Here is a 20,406-nt window from a genome sequence, read left to right on the forward strand (position 1 = left end):
TTCCCCTCCATCAGGCGCTACCTGCTGGCCAGGGGGACATAGTTTAGATTGCATGTTTTTTTGTGAGGGTACCTACTCTGGGGGACACGGGGAGAACATGCAAACTCCACACAGAAAGGCCCTTTCGCCAACCTCAGGTATGGGCACTGATGACGCGGAGGAGAGAACACGCCGCCCAGCGGGAATCAAACCCAGGACCTTCCAGCTGTGAGGCAGAACAGCACTACCGACTGTGCCACCATGCCCCCACCGAAATGATTCAAGTTATTTCTACTTCTCCCTCACTACAAGCACAGAAACATAACAGAACATTCTTTGTTTGCGAGGCATTGGCCAGCGGATGCGAGTGAGGCATTCTGTTGGAAGGAGTCAGAATATAATGCCTCCTCCCTCTTCCTGCTCAGGGTCTCAGAGGTGTTGAAAACTTCCCAAAGCACATTCCAGCTCCAAGACCGACACAAGGAATAACAGTTGAGCAAGGAAAAAGGAATTCACGAGAGTGTGACTCCTGGGGTACAGCACTCTATCCTTGGACCAGAAATGCGTTACACACTCCTCCAAGTGATTTCAGCTCGCATATCTATGGCAACAGTAATGATTCAGCTAGCGCAGGGTTCCCCAATAGGCGGCCCGCGGGCCATTTGCGGCCCACAGAGCGCCCCCTTGTGGCCCATGAAAGAATTTCAAAAAAAAAAAAAAAAATGTTCTTTTTTTTTTTTTTTTTTTTTTTAAGGGTCCCAGATATAAATGGCATTACATGGGGGTCAGTAGCCTATGCATGTCAAACTGGGCATCCTTTTCAAATGGGGTCTTGCCCTGAAAATGAATTTTCAGGGCAAGACCTCAACCTCGCGCGTGCAGACTCGGCCCCCAGCCTGGTACGCTAGTCAAAATATGGCCCTTGAGGAAAATTAATTGGGGAACCCTGAGCTAGCGGATGAAATCCTCCAAATTCCTTCAGATTTATTTTGTTTTGAGCTTTTGGACGACGGGCACTCTACTCTGCTGTACTTTTCAGAAAAAAATCCCTTTTGGTCAGAAGTCGTTTCTGAAAGTTTATCGGCACTATATTCACGGAACCACATCGTTCCATGTCGCTGCAGAACACAGGGTGTACTGGCTGGGAAACCCGCACAACTCCTCCACCCCAGGCAAAATAGGCCGTTCTCGTAAAAAAAAACGTTTGCTTTGCACAGAGCATGAAAAGTGTTTTGGCGGGCCAATGCCACCTCTAACTTGTAAACAATATGGTGGGTATTTTTAGCAGATACTTGGCCTCAATGTGATGCTCTGAAGTCCTCCCATCTATTTTAGGTCTGGGGCGGGCGGCATGAATAAGGAGCGTTCACATGGCTGTCATGATAGGGCTAATGGGAGACGCGGAGAGTGAGTGTGAGTGTGAAAGTGTGCACACGCCTGTTATGTGCCTGTGAAGATGAGAAAGCAGGTCTTGGCAGAAAATGTCTCAATCGTTGAGCTACGAGCGGAAGACAGAGTCTAGACAAAACAAAGACTGAAAACGCATCAGCTGAAGAGAACTGCCAGGGCCGATTAGAAGCCTCCTGGAGCATCTCGCTGCTCACACACACACACACACGGTAACAAGAAGACTCGCCCCGTTTCTGTTTTCCTCCCAGAATGTTCCCCAATGTGAGGGGTGGGAGAGGCTGGACAGCAGACGGCTGGACTTTGAATTTCTCTAACTATAAACTTTCATGACAACAGCCTAAGTACAAATATAATTTATGAAAATCTACTACATTGAAGTCTGTTCACAGAAGTTGTTGTAGGATATGTGGGGATTATCTGACGAGGTACCATTTGAGTGTGCAAAACCTTACATATACTAAATAATACTAAATTGTTTATAGGGTCAATATAAGTAAAATAATATAGCCTTTCTACAGGAGTATCTTTTTATATTTTTCCAAAAAGAATACAAACAGCCAATAGCATATTACAAAGTTATCCCCCTCACTGGTGACAATTCCGGGGGGGAAAACGGGCAAGCAACGGGTCGAGTCTTCCGGTATTCACACACACACACACACACACACACACACACACACACACAATGGGACACAACCTACTACGTAGTGCTACCCCGAGCATCATAAACTCTACCTTGTTACAGTAAATAACACTGTCTTGTGTCATGCTGCTTCGGCAGTCCCCCTTTTCAATGGCCCGGCGACGGTCTCATCGTTTCACATCCATAATCACTGGTGGTCGTGTTTCAAGAGCAAATCGCAGCTGAATCTCCATATTCTAACTTTGTGTCTTTTCACAAATTAACTACTTTCTTATTTCTTTACCCATTTAGACCCGAGAACAGATTCTACAAATGTCTTCCAAGACAGTTTTCAGAAAAACCTATGTTTCTATATCAGTGGTTCTCAAACTATTTCATGTCTAGGACCCCCAGAATTATATGTAATTGGCCCCGGACCCCAATCTCAAAATATGTTGTTCCAGGGACCTCCCAGAAGATTTGAGTGAAAGACGTGCACCATATTTGCACCAAATTTTCAAGATTTGAAAAAATAAATAGGAGATCTACAAGCTATGAGCTATTTTTCAATAGTATAACATGATGTTTAAAACACCAAAAGGGGTTCCCGTCCTGAATGGGTTAAAAAAGCTACAAGGTTTCACACAACGTGCTGCTGTATGCTGCAGGCCAACACATTTCTCAGAGGGAAAACTTTCATTTAGTTAACTATCTAGGCCAGGCTTTAGTAACCACTACACATATTTGGTTAACATGTTTCGCAGTGTCACAACAGCTACATTTGACATTGCGCGGCCGTAATTGAAAGTGGTAAGGTAATGGAACATAATGGAAACCTATACTGTACCATCATGTGCAGTGGAATTTACAGTGTGAACTTGAATAGCTTCATTCATTAACACCTAGCTAGCTACGTGTGTATCTTCTCTGTCGGGTGGAAAGCTTATGTCCAAAACTGTTACTTCTTAGGGATTCAAATTCAAAAGTGGCAAAAGTAGCAGACCCCAGCTCACACCCCAGGTGGAATCACCCGGAGGGTACTAAGCCACGCCCTGGAAACCCCCAAGTCAAACACCAAAAGCCTTGATAGGAGCTTCCTCTACTCAATATGGAACAGCCTTCCCCCTGCAGTTGTTGGAGACATTACATCAAGTAGTGTCCATATGTTCAAGAAGAGACTGAACAAGGGAAAGGAGCTGGCCGGAATAACGTGTTCCTTCCACTCGCTACATCCGGCCGGGGAATCTCCCCCGTCAGGTCTTGGACTCCTCATACATAGAAGGAAGCATGAGGTCAGTCCGCTGCCCTCCCCAGGTTGGCAGAGGAAGTGTAGCGCCCAGGATTACATTAGATAATTGAGACTGGGTGAAAAAAAGTGGGTTGCAAAATCGTGGGATAAAAATTTGAAGGAAAAAAAAAGAAGAGGCTGAACAAACACCTCAGTTACAGTATGTGACTGTAATAATTACAGTATGTGACTGTAATCCCATAAAGTAGTTACAGTATGTGACTGTAATAATTACAGTATGTGACTGTAATAATTACAGTATGTGACTGTAATCCCATAAAGTAGTTACAGTATGTGAACATAAAGCTCAAGTACTTTCAATCATCCAACAGTTTATATTTACTCCTGACTGAGTAGCTGCAGATCACTGATAGGCTCTTTGAATATTTGTCTCAAAGCCTGTACCTGACAAAGCGCAATAAAAACAAGCTACAAGCTCTCGTAACGTGTCGTTTGTGGATCGGCTACTTGCGTGGCGCTGTAGTATGATCGAGTAGGGCGTAGGGTTTCTAGCACCGACAGCAACAACATAGACTTGCAGAGTATGGAACAAAACAGAAAGGATCACATAAATTGGAATATATTACATAACCATGCAAAGTGTCAAGTGCGGAGGGAACAGAAAGGCCGTTTGTGGAAAGGTAGATGGATGCTAAAGCACTGTGCAGCCTGCAGGAAGGACCTTCCTCCCACACGGCCTTGTGGCCCTTGATTAATGTTGTTGCTGCTCGTCACCGCTGCGTAGGCCCCGCCGTCCTGACAACTAGATAGGCCCAATCAGACATGCAACGGCCCTCATGTTCACCGTCTCAGAACAGCCTTAAAAAAAGGGTAAGTCTGGCAGTTTTAGAGACCTATATACTTTGACTTTTACAGACCTGTAGCCGCTCGGACCCACAGAATTATTATATACTTCCAGAGTCAGTTGTCAGTAGAAATGGTGAGCTCCTGTTTATCCCATTCTGACCTGAGATCAGATTCATACGAGGTTTCCACTGGACACACACTGGTCTGATTAACCCATTCTGACCTGAGATCAGATTCTAAAAATGTCAGTCGTTCTTCTATTTTTCAAAAATAGCAGACCTACAAGCTCTTAGCGCGCCACTCGGTGGCGCGCTATGAGCTTGTTGCGAACGCAGTGAGCCACTTACTATGACAGCAAGGGCTGAATGTCTGTGTGTGTGTGTGTGTGTGTGTGTGTGTCACGCTGTTACACCACCCGCCCGCCACCAGAGGGCGCAGCTGTAGCACACACACACACACACACACACACACACACACACACACACACACAGGGCGCAACTGTAGCACACACACACACACACACACACACACACGAGCTGCGTTCGCTTCCCGCGTTTGCGCGTCTTACTTGTAGATCTGCTATTTTTAAATAGCTAAAGCATAACGTAATGCTAACACCAAAATGGGTGCCCGTTCAGAATGGGTTATAGGATCTTGCTGCAAAAAAAGGGTAATGTGAAACTATCTCCAAAATGTCATCCAGAAGGGGGGGGGGGGGGGGGGGCGAGAAAACCAAAATGCCAAGTACGTAAATTAAAATGAGCTGCAATATTTATGATATCACGCACAATTTCACTACTGAGGAAATCGCTGAAATATTGTTCTTTGCCAAAGCTCCTGCTACGTGGGTGGTAGAATCTAGTTTTCCATTCAGTCAGGTGTAAACATTAGCAAATGGAGCCAGGTAGAGAGTGAAAATTGTGGCATGCAGCTGCTTTCTTGTGAAGGTAAAGACAGCAGTTGGTGACGAATCACGATAACACTCTCACAAGCTGGATGTTAGCTTTCTTTTTTGCCCATGCGGTTTGGAATGCTTGTTAGCAGCAAGAGGCTGGGAACAGGAATGTGACGTTTATACAGACCGCTGACTCTGGACCTAATTTATCGTTGTCGTCGAGCAGTAACCTCTTATCTCCATATTTTAACTTTTTGTGGATTTTTTTGTTGTTGCTTTTTTCATAAACTAATGCTCTACTACAGCATCACACAAAAGTATCAAAAGCAGCAGATTTGCGTTGCGCTTTGAGCTTGCTTGTAGATCTGCTACTTTTGCCATTTTAGGGAGCACCCAAAATTTGATTTGAATGACCACAGGTGACAAAAGCATTCGGAACATTCTAATAAAAAGGATCTTGATGGCTTTGCCTCTTCACCAAACCTTAATGCCAATGCCAAGGTGAAAAAGCTGTCAGATACTGAATTTAAAACGTGTGACTCATGCGTTTCATTTAGAAAAACAAACAAATACAAATATTTGAAACCTGCTCTTGCAAATGGATGGTACAAATGTTAAGCAAATAATGGTAGCTTAGAAACAAGAATGTGGTAACTCAAGTTCTCGGCTGACAATATAAAAAGAACTATACAGACTGGATCCTCTATATTTAGCTCAGCCAGGCCAGGAGGCCACGGAGGACGGAGATTAGATTTTTGCCCCCCCCCCGGTCGCTGGCCCAAGATGCACAAAAGGAAGTACCACGGAAGTGAAGGAAGTACCTCCACCCCAAGTCTTTCTATAGGACTCATGGTGGCACTTCTATGCACCAGCTGGTTCTATAGGACTCATGGTGGAAAGTGTCTGTTAACCCATTCTGACCTGAGATCAGATTCATACGAGGTTTCCAGTGGACACACACTGGTCTGATTAAAGAAAATGCTATATGCATTTTCTTTAAAAGACACTTTCTCAAAAACATTTTTCAAATGTCTCCACTAAAGAGGGCTGTTGGACAAGAGGTTAGAAACACAATCCTGGCTCAAACAGTGAATACTGAAACACATGGTCACTATCCTGGCTCAAACAGTGAATACTGAAACACATGGTCACTATCCTGGCTCAAACAGTGAATACTGAAACACATGGTCACTATCCTGGCTCAAACAGTGAATAGTGAAACACATGGTCACTATCCTGGCTCAAACAGTGAATACTGAAACACATGGTCACTATCCTGGCTCAAACAGTGAATACTGAAACACATGGTCACGACGAGGCTCAGTTTAACCAATTTAGGCCTGACCTCAACATTTAAACAAATTCTTCTAAATCCTCCAGTTTTCTGAAATAAAAACTTTCACAATTTTTAAAAAATAGCAGACCTACAAGCTTGGAGATCTGCTATTTTAATAGCTAAATTATAACAATGTTTAAAACACTAAAACGGGTTCCCTGAGCTCATCCATCTTATCTGCCCCACCCCGACTCTAACCTACATCTTCGGATTTTTTTTAATAAAGAATTTAAAATTAAATGGTGCTATAATATACATAGCAACACTAACAGCCCCATACCCTGCCTAAGTGTCCTTGAGCAAAACACTGAAACCCAAACCGGCTCACTCATCAAGTCATTCTGGATGAGTCAGCAAAAATGCCCCCCAAAATGCACAGAAATATCAGGTTCAAATCCTGCGGCATTTATCATGTCCTGCCGAAGTATATTTGACTCCAACACTGGGTAGTACAATCTGTGTACTCCTGTGTCAAGCCACACAGCCTGAAATAGAATATCCCTGTCACTGATAGAAATATATCTCTCTGAAAGAACTAACCTGTGTATATTCATGTGCCTGAATATGCACTCAGTATAGTGTACACACCATAGAACCTAGTCTCGCGTAGCCAGTCAACTATTCCACAATCAACAGAGTCTGGAACTACACCTCCCGAAATCCGAGTAAAGAAGCTGCCATTTCCATTCACGAAAATATATTTTAAAATATCTTTAGAGCTTATTTTTTATTTCCATTTCTTCTAAGTAGCATGCTATATATGCTTAGATGATTTAGATTAAAATTTACAGATCCTGTACTATATATAATTTGCTAGTGCTTTTAACTGCGTTTTGTATTAACTGTTTTTATCTTGTTGTACGGCGACCTTGAGTGCCCTGAAAGGCGCCTTAAAAAATAAAAGGTATTATTATTATTAAATAGCCGATCTACAAGCTCACAACGTATCGCAACGCGATGCATTGTGAGCTTGTAGATCACTTTTGGTCTCGAAGCTTAACCCATTCTGACCTGAGATCAGAGAAACTGAGAAACTATAACTCGATATTTCATCAGCTTGGTGATGGCCTTGTTGTGTCTACCTGTGAACAGCTTGGTGATGGCCTTGTTCTGCCGGCGCGCCGAGCAGATGAGCAGCAACCAGGGGGGCAGGAACTCGTGGTGCGCCGCCAGGAGCTCGGCGATGGTCCTGGGGGGGCCGGGCGGGGACGACCTCTGCTCCACACCCCCATGGCCACCACCCTCCACAGGCTGGCAGCCCTCGTCCACGGAGTCCACCAGCAGGAACAGGGACTGCTGCGGAGGCTTAACGCTCAACAGGGGCAGGAGGACGCATCTGTGACACACACACACACACACACACACACACACACACACACACACACACACACACACACACACACACACACACACACACACACACACACACACACACACACACACACACACACACACACACACACACACACACACACACACACACACACACAGTGTTGAGAAGAGCAGCATGAGACAGGAGGGAGGGGGGACAGACACGTAAAGCAGTGATTCTCAAAGTTTTTCATGTTTGAACAGATATGCCAGGGACGGCTCTAGCAGTGACTCTCAAGCCGTTTAATTTCAAGGACCCCCAGTTTGACATGCTTTAGTCTACGGAGTACGGCATTTATATCTCTGGGAACCCCCAATTTATATTGTAAAATCAATGTTGATTTAACTCCGAGTGTACAAATGGAACCAAATGGACCCGTTAAATGGTCCATTTGGTTCCAATTGTACACTCTGAGTTACAGACCCATATCTTCATCACATGCATATCAACCTGCCTATACAGTTCCTAACTATCATTTTGCTGGGGACCCCCTGGAACTGGACCCCACTTTGGGAACCACTGACATAAAGTACTGGTTCCCAAACACTGACTGTCACGGTCGGGACTCGGAAAACCCCTTCCTGGGTCGTGGTGGACACATTTTTATGGTACCCCTTGTTTTTGGTTTGTAATCATTATTATTAGTTCAAAACATTTTCAAAAAACATTCCCAAAAAAAAGCTAAACTTTTCATGAATTAAACCAAAATCCAATGATTATTTTCAGTAACTTCAAAGAAAAATCTAAGAAATTCGATAAATTAGAAGAAATTATCCGACCTACAAGCTCACAACGCGGGTCGCGTTGTGGGCTTGTAGATCTGCTATTTTCACTAGTTTGGGTCCCGGGAGAGTGTGTGACGGGCAAAAAAGGTTTGGGAACCACCAACAAACTGTAAAGGACAAGCGGACTAGAGCAGATTGTTCAACTCCATATCCGTCACAGAATGCTTTTCTCTGAAACAAACAAGTTGCCAACATGCTTTTCTGGTGTGACAGCAGCACCGCTGCTGCTGTAATAAGAGTGAACTGAGCCATTTTATTGATGAGCACTATATCTGAACAGTCCATCAGTTCACTATATCTGAACAGTCCATCAGTTCACTATATCTGAACAGTCCATCAGTTCAGAGTTGAGAGCAGTGTTGATTTCGTCGACTAATACTATGACCAAAAAATGTTTGCAGACTACCTTTTTTCCACCGGTGAAAAAACTAAATGAAAACTAATCTATGATGAGTAAAACTAACACTAACATATTGACAATTCCATCAACAAATAAAAACTAGACTAAAATGTAAGGAAGGGACGAGTGGACAAGAGTCAAGTCATACACTCTTGGTTGCATGTTGAAAATAGCAAATACATTTTCAGCAAGTGTAAAATGACGGCGTCAAGGCCCGCCAAAATACATTTTAGTCGACTAAATCAACTGTAGAATCAGTCGACTAGACCAACACTACTAGACTAACTAGACTAACACTGAAACATTCCAGGTGACTAAAATGTGACTAAAACTAAATTTGCTGTCAAAATCAACACTGGTTGATAGTAAGCAAAAGGGCATTTCCATGTCTCCCCACTCGGTAGGGTGTCACAATTCTCCAAATCCATGATTCAATTTGACTTTTGATTATAAAAAGACACAATTCAATCATATTTTCAAATTACGGTAAATATTTAAATCACGCCGTAAACGCAAAAAAGAAAGAGAGAGAATTATTTATATTCTAATCGTGGTGGCTTTGTGCCGCGAGGAAACCGAAGCAAACGGAATGTAGGGACTCTAATTTTAACTGTGTGTGTGTGTGTGTGGTGTGCACTTCACATCAAGATTCAAGCTCTTCAAAGCAATTTGAGGTCACGGATTAGATCCGGTCCTTGCTCATTGTGATTGATTTGTGACACACTGTCCCCCTAGTACCAGGCACAAGCCACATAATATATCTTGCAGGCCCAATGTGGAAGACTTGGAAAGAACGGAAACATGCTGTGCAGATATCTTCATCTACACTTCATTATGCTGTTAGTTTTCTATGATTCATCTACGCTAAATGATCGTTTCGTTGTGAGAGAATGTGATGTCATAATAAATACATAATAATGATAATTTGCAAACATGCTAAATTATTTCCAAATACATATCTCTGCTTCATTAAATGCATTAAAAGAGTACATGCTGCTCAAAGTCATTCCCTACTCACTATGCACTTCCTGTCTCTCTCTCTTCCACTTGACTGTCAAATAAAAGACTTAAACTGGTGATAAGTGATGCAGGTTGGAGGTGCAGTATGGTATTGTGTTTGATTTGTTCCTAGCTTGCACTTGCAATGGCAAGAATTTCAATCCACTTTCATCTCTGCTTAAGGAGTTAAGTGTGAATGCAGGACGACGTGATGAGACTGTCAGCGAGAACAGTTTGTCGACAACTAAACAGAGAAGTGTATCATGATTCATAGCAGGGTTGCAGTTGCACAAAGCCATCATTACAAAGACAAATGCACACACCAAGAGTTCAGTCGTGCAAAAACCCATGGGCGTGAACTGGTGATAGAGAGATGCGGAAAAAAGTGAGATGGACAGATGATTCCTTCTTGACCAATGTACATACACTGTACACACGTGTGCATGCGCGCGCGCGCGCACGCACGCACGCACGCACACACACACACACACACACACACACACACACACACACACACACACACACACACACACACACACACACTAACATGGTGTATATCAGACTACCACATCAATTCTCAGCTGAGCTCATAAACCCAGGGTTCAAATGCCACATTAACCTTTAAACAACACAGAACCACATGCCGTAGGAAGAAGGCGAGGAGTCCGTTTGCTCCAGTGCTAATGTGTAGTGCAATTTCATGCACAGATTCCACTCCAGTAAGATAGCTTACAACTGTACTTTTGTTTGTTTTTTCTTGTTTGGGTGGTGTGTGTGTGCTGGCGAGATCCCAGTCCTAGTGTAACCGCCACCAACAGTTACGTCGAAATTCAAAAGGCTTTCTCTGTTACTATTATTATCCATTCCCAGAACCGGTGTAACTGCTTTTAGTTCAAGCGTGACCCTGTTCCCATGTCAAGACATAAAAGAACCTTTGTATATTGCACTGAGTAAATAAATCGATGCTAATGCTCGATCATTTCTAACTTCCTGTTCTGGAATTGTTCAGTATCCGGAGTTCCTGACATGTCAGTCTTTGTTTGTATGCATTTCACAGTGCAATGGACACTCTTTCTGCAAGTGTTATAAGCCAATGTCTGATGTGAGTGCAAAGGCAGCAGATGCACAAAGCTCAAAACGTGTCGATAATTTATGAAAGAAAATACTAAAAGTTAGAATATGGATATAAGAGGTTTTTGCCCGACAGCACGGCAACATAAAGAAATACACTCTGGCAATTTTCCATATAAATAACACATTCCACAACGGACATCCCTGGTGGTTGTCGTAAACCACCAGGCGTCTTCTTATGCTCATTTTCTCCGCTCAGAGAAAAGATGAGGGTGGGCACAGAGACACTGGTGAACCGGTAGATCTCTCTTCCATTATCAGCACTGCTCTCACTGAGAAACACATGATCAAATCACACTCTGATTAACTCTGGGTCTCCGATGGAGACACACACTGCCATGTGGAACTGGGAAAGTACCCGTGCCCCCCTGCGGCGGCAGGATGTGAACTCGAAGAAAATGAGAACTCCTTTTTCAATCCGACTGTTTATTTTTCAATCATACAGTATTAACTGTAACATATATTGTCAATGAAACAGTTTGCATTCCTGCTTGCTACCTTGGTCATGAACCCGCACGCCGAGCTACAGTCTAGATTTCTTTATTAATCATTATCGGAGAACGTTTCGATGTATCGAAATGTTCTGATAATGATAAAGATAGAAATGTATCCTTTTCATGTGAATTAACCCGACCCAAAGGCTGAAGTGATCATGTTCTACACTTAACCCAGCACCCACTGTTGGATGTGAGTGTAGTTAATGAGGACCAAAAAACTATTATCTTCTCATATATCAGCTTCACCTTCCCTTTAAGAATCAAGCCGAGGACCAATCATGGCAAGTAGCAATGCGACTGAATGGAGAACATTCACACAGAAATAAAACCCCAGTTTTGAGAAAACCCAGTATGTGATCGGAAGACACTAACCAACATAAATCCTGAACCAAAAAAATAATAATATCACACTCGTGTGAAGTGAGGGGCACTCTTATCATCATACATCATCATACATCACATGCCGTGCTCAGCCAATCAACATCGGCATGTAAGCAACTCCTTGGGTGATGAATGTGATCATCATTTGAGACGAGAAACGTGCACGGCCAGGTTTCTCAAGGAAACGTGAAACGCTGTCTAAAAGCCATCGCCGTCCATCATTGCCGCGGGTTATGTCGTGTCACGTGCATGCTAGTGGTAGTAGTGGCCAATCACAGCCGCCGCCGATACGCCATGTGCTGCGAAGCAACAAAGCACATTAACTTAAGTACTGTACTGTACTGTAAGTGAAATTTGGAGGTATTTGTACTTTAGTTGAGTATTTCCAATTGCCAATACTTTTACTTCTACTCTACTACATCTCAGAGGCAAATATTGTACTTTTTACTCCACAACATTTTTTTGAAAACTTTACGTTACTAGTTACGTCGTAGATTTTGATTATTACAAAACAGACATTAACCAGTTCAGCTCTATATACATTTAGTTCATTTGAAAACAGCCGAGCTCACAATGTGTCGCAATTATACAATTGACAACTTGAAATGGGACATTCCGCACAACCGTACTTTTTTATTCCAATACTTTGTAAATTTTTACCCGTTGACTTCTAACCCATTCTGACCGGGCACCCATTTTGGTGTTGGCATCATGTTATGCTTTAGCTATTGAAAAATAGCAGATCTACAAGCTCATATCGCGCCACCGAGTGGCGCGATATGAGCTTGAATGAATTTTTGAATGATTTTTTTGAAAAATCGACGAACGACTGACATTTTTAGAATCTGATCTCAGGTCAGAATGGGTTAATCAGACCAGTGTGTGTCCAGTGGAAACCTCGTGTGAATCTGATCTCATGTCAGAATGGGTTAAACACAAGTTGCTCGAGTTAATTCATTGTAGAACACCTTCCCTGCGATTCGCAAGTTGCCCGAGTTATTTTCATTGGTTAATCTACGTTTTGAATCAGTCATACGGGCAATCCACCGGACAGAATGGGATATGAGACTCATATGACCCTTTGTACGCTTCGGCGTGCAAAGGGTTATGGGAAATTGAGTCCCGATCGTTTGCAATGGAGGGGGTGGAACTGTGCAGAGCGCTTCCTACTCCGTTCTGTTGCTGTGGTCACCACTTTGGAAAACCTTTCAACACTACAACAAGCGATTACAAAGGTCGTCGGGATCAGGACTCGAACCCGCAACAGGCTGCATTACCAGCCTAGGTGCCTGTACTGCTCGACCGCAGCCCAGGCCCTCGAGTACATTTCAAATTAATAACTTTTACTTGTAACGGAGAAGTTCAGAATTGCCATATTGATACTTTTACGTGACCTTTTTTAGTACTTTTTCCACAATTGCTGCAAAGCCTCCAATCACAGGCCTCGCCGCAAACACGATGTGCTGCAAAGCCTCCAATCACAGACCTCACTGCTACGCTATGTACTGCGAAAGGAGACTTTCACCCACAAAATAAAAACATAGTGAAGATGTCAGGGCCGGTGACATCAAAGGGGGGGATGTGGGGCACTGTGCTGGGAACTCTGCCACTGCTTTACAAAATGTACACAAGTCATTTTATGGATTGGGCACTGAGCCCGACATCCCTTTCCTTCCTCCCTCCTAAACAACACCCCCCCCCCCCCTGCGCGCGCACACACACACACACACACACACACACACACACACACACACTTTACTTAAGTATCAATATTGGAATATAAAAATACTCCGTTACTCTGTACAATCCAATCCCAGCCCTCTAGGGGAGATTGTGGCACCAGTGCCAGAGAAATGTGCGAAAAACCATATTAGAAGAAGAACCCCCTGATCAACAAGGAAGTGTATTCCTCTACAGCTGTAGTGTACCCTTGCTAGTCTAGGAGGGGGACGATCTCGTGGGAGCAGCAGCATCATTAGCTTAGCTTGTTTTAATGTTGTATAAGCTCCAAAAGTTTCTCATTTTGAGCAGAAAAAGGACTATTAAGTGTGCGCACGGTCAGGAGCACGTAGGCTGTTTTACCATCTGAGTAACAAAAATATAATTTTTAATGCTGATTTAATGCATATTAATCAAATCTCGTAAACTCGTTTTGGCACAGGAGGATTAACCCATTTTGGGCGGGTAGCCCTTTTGGTGTTGGCATTATGTTATGCTTCAGCTATTGAAAAATAGCAGATATACAAGCTCATAGCGCGCCACCGAGTGGCGTGCTACGAGCTTGTAGGTCTGCTATTTTTGAAAATTCGAAGAACGACTGACATAGAAACAGCTTTTTCAGAAAACTGTCAGGATTTTCAGAATCTGATCTCAGATCAAAATGGGTTAAATAGCTATTCTTGAGATTATCTCGTTATTATTCAAATCTAAAAAGTACCTAACTGGTAACTAGTTTTCAAAGAATTGTAGTGTAGGACAACATTTGCGAGAAGTAGTGGAGTAGAAGTGAAAGTATAGAAATTTGGAAAAACATTTTACTTGTACCTACGGTAGTAACTTTTCACCACTGCACATGCACAAGCACACATGTGCACAAACTTGTATACAGTATAATGGAGGAGAACACTGTGGTACACAGTGTTTGAGGGATGTCAAACAACCTTGACACAATTCTATCAGCTAACAGAAGAAGAGCAGTGAACAGGGCTTTGTAAACTCCAGACAGAGAAGAAATACCGATAAAACTCTCAATCTTGTCTGGCAGGGGGGGGGGGGGGGCAATTAATGGAGACTAGGGCTGGGACCTAAATTAATTTAGATTAATTAGTTACAGAAAATCTATTACGCTATTAGAACAATTAACTCAAAGAAACTCAAAGGGCACTCAGGGCACTCTCTTGAGAATCAAATGACAGGGAGTAACGGCACTTTGCTTCAGCCACTCTCTCAATATATACATTCGAACTCGGGTCTCCCCAAGCCCCCAGTAAGGCTATCCAACGGGGGTGCACACATACACATGGGTTAAGGTTAGGTTTAGGTGTGCTGCCCCGTATGAGGTCAGGTTTAGGGTAAAGGTTTGAGCTAGGTTGTAGATGTAGGACTAATGACTGGTCTAACCAATGACTAGTCTAAACCAAAAACTGTGTAAACTAAGTACTGCACCAATCCAACGTTGAAGCTGCCACTACCTACTGGCGAAAAGTGGAACTGCAGCACGTTCATGGGGGTAGATTGAACGTCATGTGCGTCATCTCGGACCACAAATTTGATGTCCGGGCTGCTCTTCCACTCGCTCAAGCCATTGAGTTATAATGGTACTTCCGGCTGCTACTAGGGTTGGGTGACGATACGAATCTATCGTCAATCGTGATTTGGATGAGTCTATCGCAGATTATTTTCATTAGGCGATTTTTCAGGGCGATTATTATTATTTTTTTAAAGCAAAATAATACTAAATCTTATCGAAAATTCAACTCTTCAAACGTAGCCTGTGAGCAAAATGAAAATCAATTTGGGCCAGCAGCGGCCGGTAGAAAGCCCTCCTCCCCTTGTAATGGTATGCTCCTGCACACGTAGCAGCCCGCACTCCCCAAGTCCCCGGCCGCAGCAGCATCGGGGTCTAACACTCCGACCGTCTGGGCGATGAAGAGACGTTACTGTGGAGCAGGCTACATGTCGCTGTGTTTACGTCTGTCACTCCAGTCCGGACTCAGTTAAATAATATACAGTCACACTGATGTCTCGTGTCTCATTACCCGACGTCGTTAGCCTGAATGCCTGATGTTAGCTTAACTCGCTGCAGCTTGTCTATTTTGTTACCCTGATACGGCTCTGCAAAAACAGACAGATCTACAAGCTCTCAACATGCAGCGAACGGCGCTGCAAAGACAGGACGCATTGAGAGCTTGTAGATCAGCAGCCGCAGCATCGTCAAGACACTTCGAGCCTCGGGGTGGAGAAGTTACTAGGGCAGGCTGAGGCTACATGTTGCTGTGTTTACTGTCTGTCACAACAGTCCGGTTGTCCCAGTTAAATAATATACAGTTACACCAGAATGCACACTGCTGTCGTGTCTCATCACCCGACGTGCAGGGCCATGAATGACTCAACGCGTAGCGAACGGCGCTGCAAGAACAGGCAGGAGGCGACACCTTGAGGGCTTGTAGATCTGGCTTTTTTGTGACCCGCAGTGAGCTGTTCTCACTTTACTTTTATGACATGAATATATCGTCTATCGGCGATTTTTGGATGGTTGATTGATAAAAATTGCCATATCGCCCAACCTTAGCTGCTACACGTTTGTGTTCCAAATAAGGTTTAGGTTCTGGAAAACATAAATCTGCTACCTGAAGAATTACCAATGGTGTAGGGAATTAGATGTAGTTCCTAGCTTAAAAAAAAAAAGTCCCAATTTAGCAGCAGGAGAGCCAAACTAGGTTGAGAAACTATATTGTTCGTGAAAGGACCATGTCCATGTTCAATCCCCATATAATTAGCTACTGAATTTGTGTCCATGTCCATCACCAACCATGTACTCCTCCTGTGCACTGTCTTTTATCATGACACTGAACCACCCTAGCAAATCATCTAAAAGAAAACTAACATAGCACGATGGCTTAACTTACAAAACAACAATCATTTAAAACGTTGTACTGTATATGTCATTTTGGAAATCAAACCCTTCATTGTAGAGGCTACTCTTGTGTTGCGGAACATACAAAATGGGGACGTTCTGATCCAGCTCATTGTGAGTCGAGCTTTCTATGAATCAAGGAGTGGATAAAGACGGGTTGCTCACATAGAGGCAAAACTGTATTTTATACGGCCTAAGTCCTTGACAGACGTATTTACATGATCTTGTCTACGTAGCCATTCATTAGACAGATAATACTCTGAGCACAAGTCAAGGAACGGCAGGGTGGTTAGAGTGACAACAACAACAGAAAAGGCCCTAGATGCAATCGTCACAACAGCCGCAATGACAGCCCTGTGAAACTGTCATTGAGTGAGAGATACTGAACCTGTTCCAACTCAGGATTAGGGCTGTCACGATTACACATTTAAGTTGACGATTAATTGTCACACAAATAAAATAATTGCGATTAACAATTTAATTGTATTTTTGGCATTGGAAATTGGAACGTTGATGAATAGAAATTACAATTAATTCAGTTTAAAAAGTGCACAGGGGAGATATAACTGAACTATACCAAATAACTGGCGTTATTACAGATCTTACAACGCGTAATAACGCAAAATATAAAAAATGTAGGCTGCAGATGCAACTTTGTTCCTTAACAGATACATTGCAAAGAAACCCATCACTTGAACAACCAACACCATATTGACCATACTCAATGGCCAATACAATACAAATATGCAACACAACTCCACCAGTAAAGAAACAATAATGAATCAGTCATAACTGCCAGGTCCAGCAAGCAGAGGTCATCGCCATGTTGGCTTGTGGTGGCCATTTTTGTAAACATTTTGTTTTTGCCACAGACATACAAAATGAGTGTACAATATTATTACCAGAAACACATAAATAGAATAGATAGCCCTGAATAACAGGTCTGTAACTCTGAGTGTTCAAATGGACATCATAATGGTTTGTGAAACAGAAAATCAAAACATTTGCCATGGACATGACCACGTCTTTGCCACGGACACATTTGTCCGTGTGCGGATAGGTTGGTGACCCCTGGCAGCAAGCTCTCGTTTATAAACATCTATAATCAGTTTGTGTGCCTCAACCTTTGCCTCAGTTCACGGCTTCACGTTGCGGCGTTCTTCCGAGTATGGGTTTTATGCCGTTCAGACTATGGGCTTTATGCGTCAGTGGCTTAGCGGCAACCTAGAGGCAGGCAGGCAGACAATCATGAAAACGTGTCTACGACGGTTGCTAGTAGAGAGGTAGCAAATGTAGACCAGGCTGCTTTTAAATCCGATCTACACACAAGGCCCCTGTGTGCAGGAAACCATTTCAGAGACATTTTCTGATAAGATAAACCACCAGATTTTATCAAGATCTCTCCTAGCATAACGCTATTTGGCCTACGTTTCATATCTCCAAGATGTTTTTATTTTCTACACACCCTGGAGCTGTAAAGAATATGGCACTAGGTCGACTGAGTTTGGTCAATTTGTGTCCTTTATGAAGTAATCTTTATTCCTTAAAACTTCTTAAAATCAAAAGTCACTGACTGACCTAGTACAGTAGTCATAAAATGTTAAAATAAAAAGGAATTTTAAATGCCATGTGTGTAAATGTTGTTACATTTCCGTCCCTGGTCCCTGGACCACTGAACCCGCAAACTTCTTTCCTAGCCCAGACGAGGTGTGCATTCCTGGGTATTCAATCCTGACAGAGCAATATGAAATTTCACCCCCTTTCCACCCCCTCAGCTCTTTTGCCTCTGGGACATGATCCTCAGATATATGCGTTATATGTGGGATAGACGGTCTATCCCACATATAACGCATATATTCATCAATTCAACACACGTCCACTGCACACACCAACCGACGTACACACATATATCCGCATGCTCGGCTTGCTTACAGGAGTAGGTACACACATAACTGTACATACTACTCCATCCATGCACACACCGTTAACACAGATGAGGAAAATATCCAGGCAACAACCTATGCCAGTCAGAAAAAGCATGATGTGCTGCCTCGCCTCCCCTCCCCCGCCTGCCATCACAGTGGAAACACAGGCAGCAGTGATGTGTGGTGGTCTGGTCTCGCCTGGCAGCATGGAACCATGCACATTCTCCAGGGAGCCTTGATCAACCTCCCACCCTGCACCGCTGCCAGAGCATTACGTTCATTCACACTTATAGATCCAATGCTAATCTCTTTTATAGAGTCCCGATCACCTGATTGATCACTGAGATTTTTTAACCAATGCATTATCATAAAGATAATAAAATAAATACATACATTGAAACACCTAGATTTGATTCATTAAAGCTTATATTTGAGACAGCAAACAAATACAAAGATTACTTTTTGATAGATAAAGAAAAAAGTATACTTATATGACAACATTTAATTATACAATGAAATGGCAAACAAGTCAATCTAAAATACACAAACTGAACTTAATTTATTTAACCACTTATGCTATGCCCATATATATATATATATATATATACACACACACACACACACACACACACACACACACACACACTCACGCAGATGTTTTAGGGTAAACATTGTGACACAGCTGTGATCAGCTGCATAGGTCAAATATGATATTTCTTGGTCAAACCGTTATATCGGTCACAGCCAGGCTCCAGTTCTATCCTCAACACACGTGCGTGCATGTACAGTATATGCATGCAGAGTGGAGAGCGTCGAAGGGCTTCTGATTGAAATGATGGCAATTACATATACCCAAGCATACACACCCACCCACCCACAGACGAATGCACAACGTGGAGGGGGGAATATTGACCTCAGATTGCTGAGTCACCATCGTCTGCCCAAATGGAGTTGATGGAGTTCACCGTGGGATGCTTTTCTCCGTCTCTAATCTGCAGCATGCTTTCCACAGCCATACACCACATGAAAGGATCAAGATGAGCGCTGCTTAGGCTACTTTTTATTTTATTAGTGTCCCTTCAGCCCACTCCACACGACTGCTCAGAGTACAACATTCAGAATTTCAGATCCCCCCCTCGCCTACGATCACAATACAATTTGAAATTGCTTTGAAGCCGAGGTCAGAAACAGAAATCACACAAAAGGCCAACATGCCATATTTGACACTACAACAGTTTCTATGAAGTGTGTTTCACACTTTTACAATTTCCTTGAATACTGAATACTAAAGCCTGTACCCCTGAAAGAGCTGCTGTCCAAACCAAGTTGTACCAAGTCAATGACACTCTTTACAGCCAAGCAAAAATGAAAGTTTACTGTACTCTATTTATATATATATATAATGTGTGTGTGTGTGTGTGTGTGTGTGTGTGTGTGTGTGTGTGTGTGTGTGTGTGTGTGTGTGTGTGTGTGTGTGTGTGTGTGTGTGTGTGTGTGTGTGTGTGTGTTTTTGATACAGAGACAGTCATGGTGGCAAGACTAACTGTTCAGGAGAGGAGAATAACTGTTTTTTGTTGTTTTGTTTTTCAAAATGTGTTATATTTTTCTTCCCCATGTCCGTGTATATGTCCATAAGTGGGACTCCAGGAGAGCTGTCCTTGGTGGATCTTCTGCCATCCAAATTTCTGATTTAATGTGTGCCTTTGTACCGTGACGCTCCTTCCATGTAAAAGCTTCTGACGAAAGGTATTAGTGTGTGCTTGTTCCAATGATACTCGAGTGTGTAGCGAGTGTGTGTGGGGGGCGGGCAAACTAGTATTCACATACTAGAGCATGTCTGAAATAAATGTCAAAACTGAAAACGACATGTAAATATGAAATTAATGCTTAAAGGGATACTTTTTGCAAAGAAATATATTTTAATGACGTTTAGAATATTTGGA

The 20,406-nt window shown here is 43.0% G+C and overlaps 1 protein-coding gene and 1 long non-coding RNA gene across 4 annotated transcripts in view; both read right to left on the minus strand.

Moving 5' to 3' along the window:
* Positions 1-20,406, minus strand: part of LOC310873260 — a 618,303-nt gene that overhangs the window by 569,336 nt on the left and 28,561 nt on the right. The gene's annotated exons all lie outside the window — the stretch shown is intronic.
* The window catches only part of ankrd50 (ankyrin repeat domain 50), a 51,855-nt gene that overhangs the window by 24,107 nt on the left and 7,342 nt on the right, over positions 1-20,406 (minus strand). For all 3 annotated transcript variants that reach the window (XR_014570474.1, XR_014570475.1, XM_083785591.1), the window contains exon 3: positions 7,420-7,673. Coding sequence is in view for 1 of the 3 variants with exons in the window: in XM_083785591.1 (XP_083641717.1) it covers positions 7,420-7,673 (254 nt within the window). In the remaining 2 variants the exon portion in view is untranslated. The remainder of the gene's footprint in view (positions 1-7,419; positions 7,674-20,406) is intronic.

The sequence above is a fragment of the Protomyctophum parallelum genome (genome assembly GCF_964188405.1).
Source record: "Protomyctophum parallelum genome assembly, chromosome: 16".
Taxonomy (NCBI): Eukaryota; Metazoa; Chordata; class Actinopteri; order Myctophiformes; family Myctophidae; genus Protomyctophum; species Protomyctophum parallelum.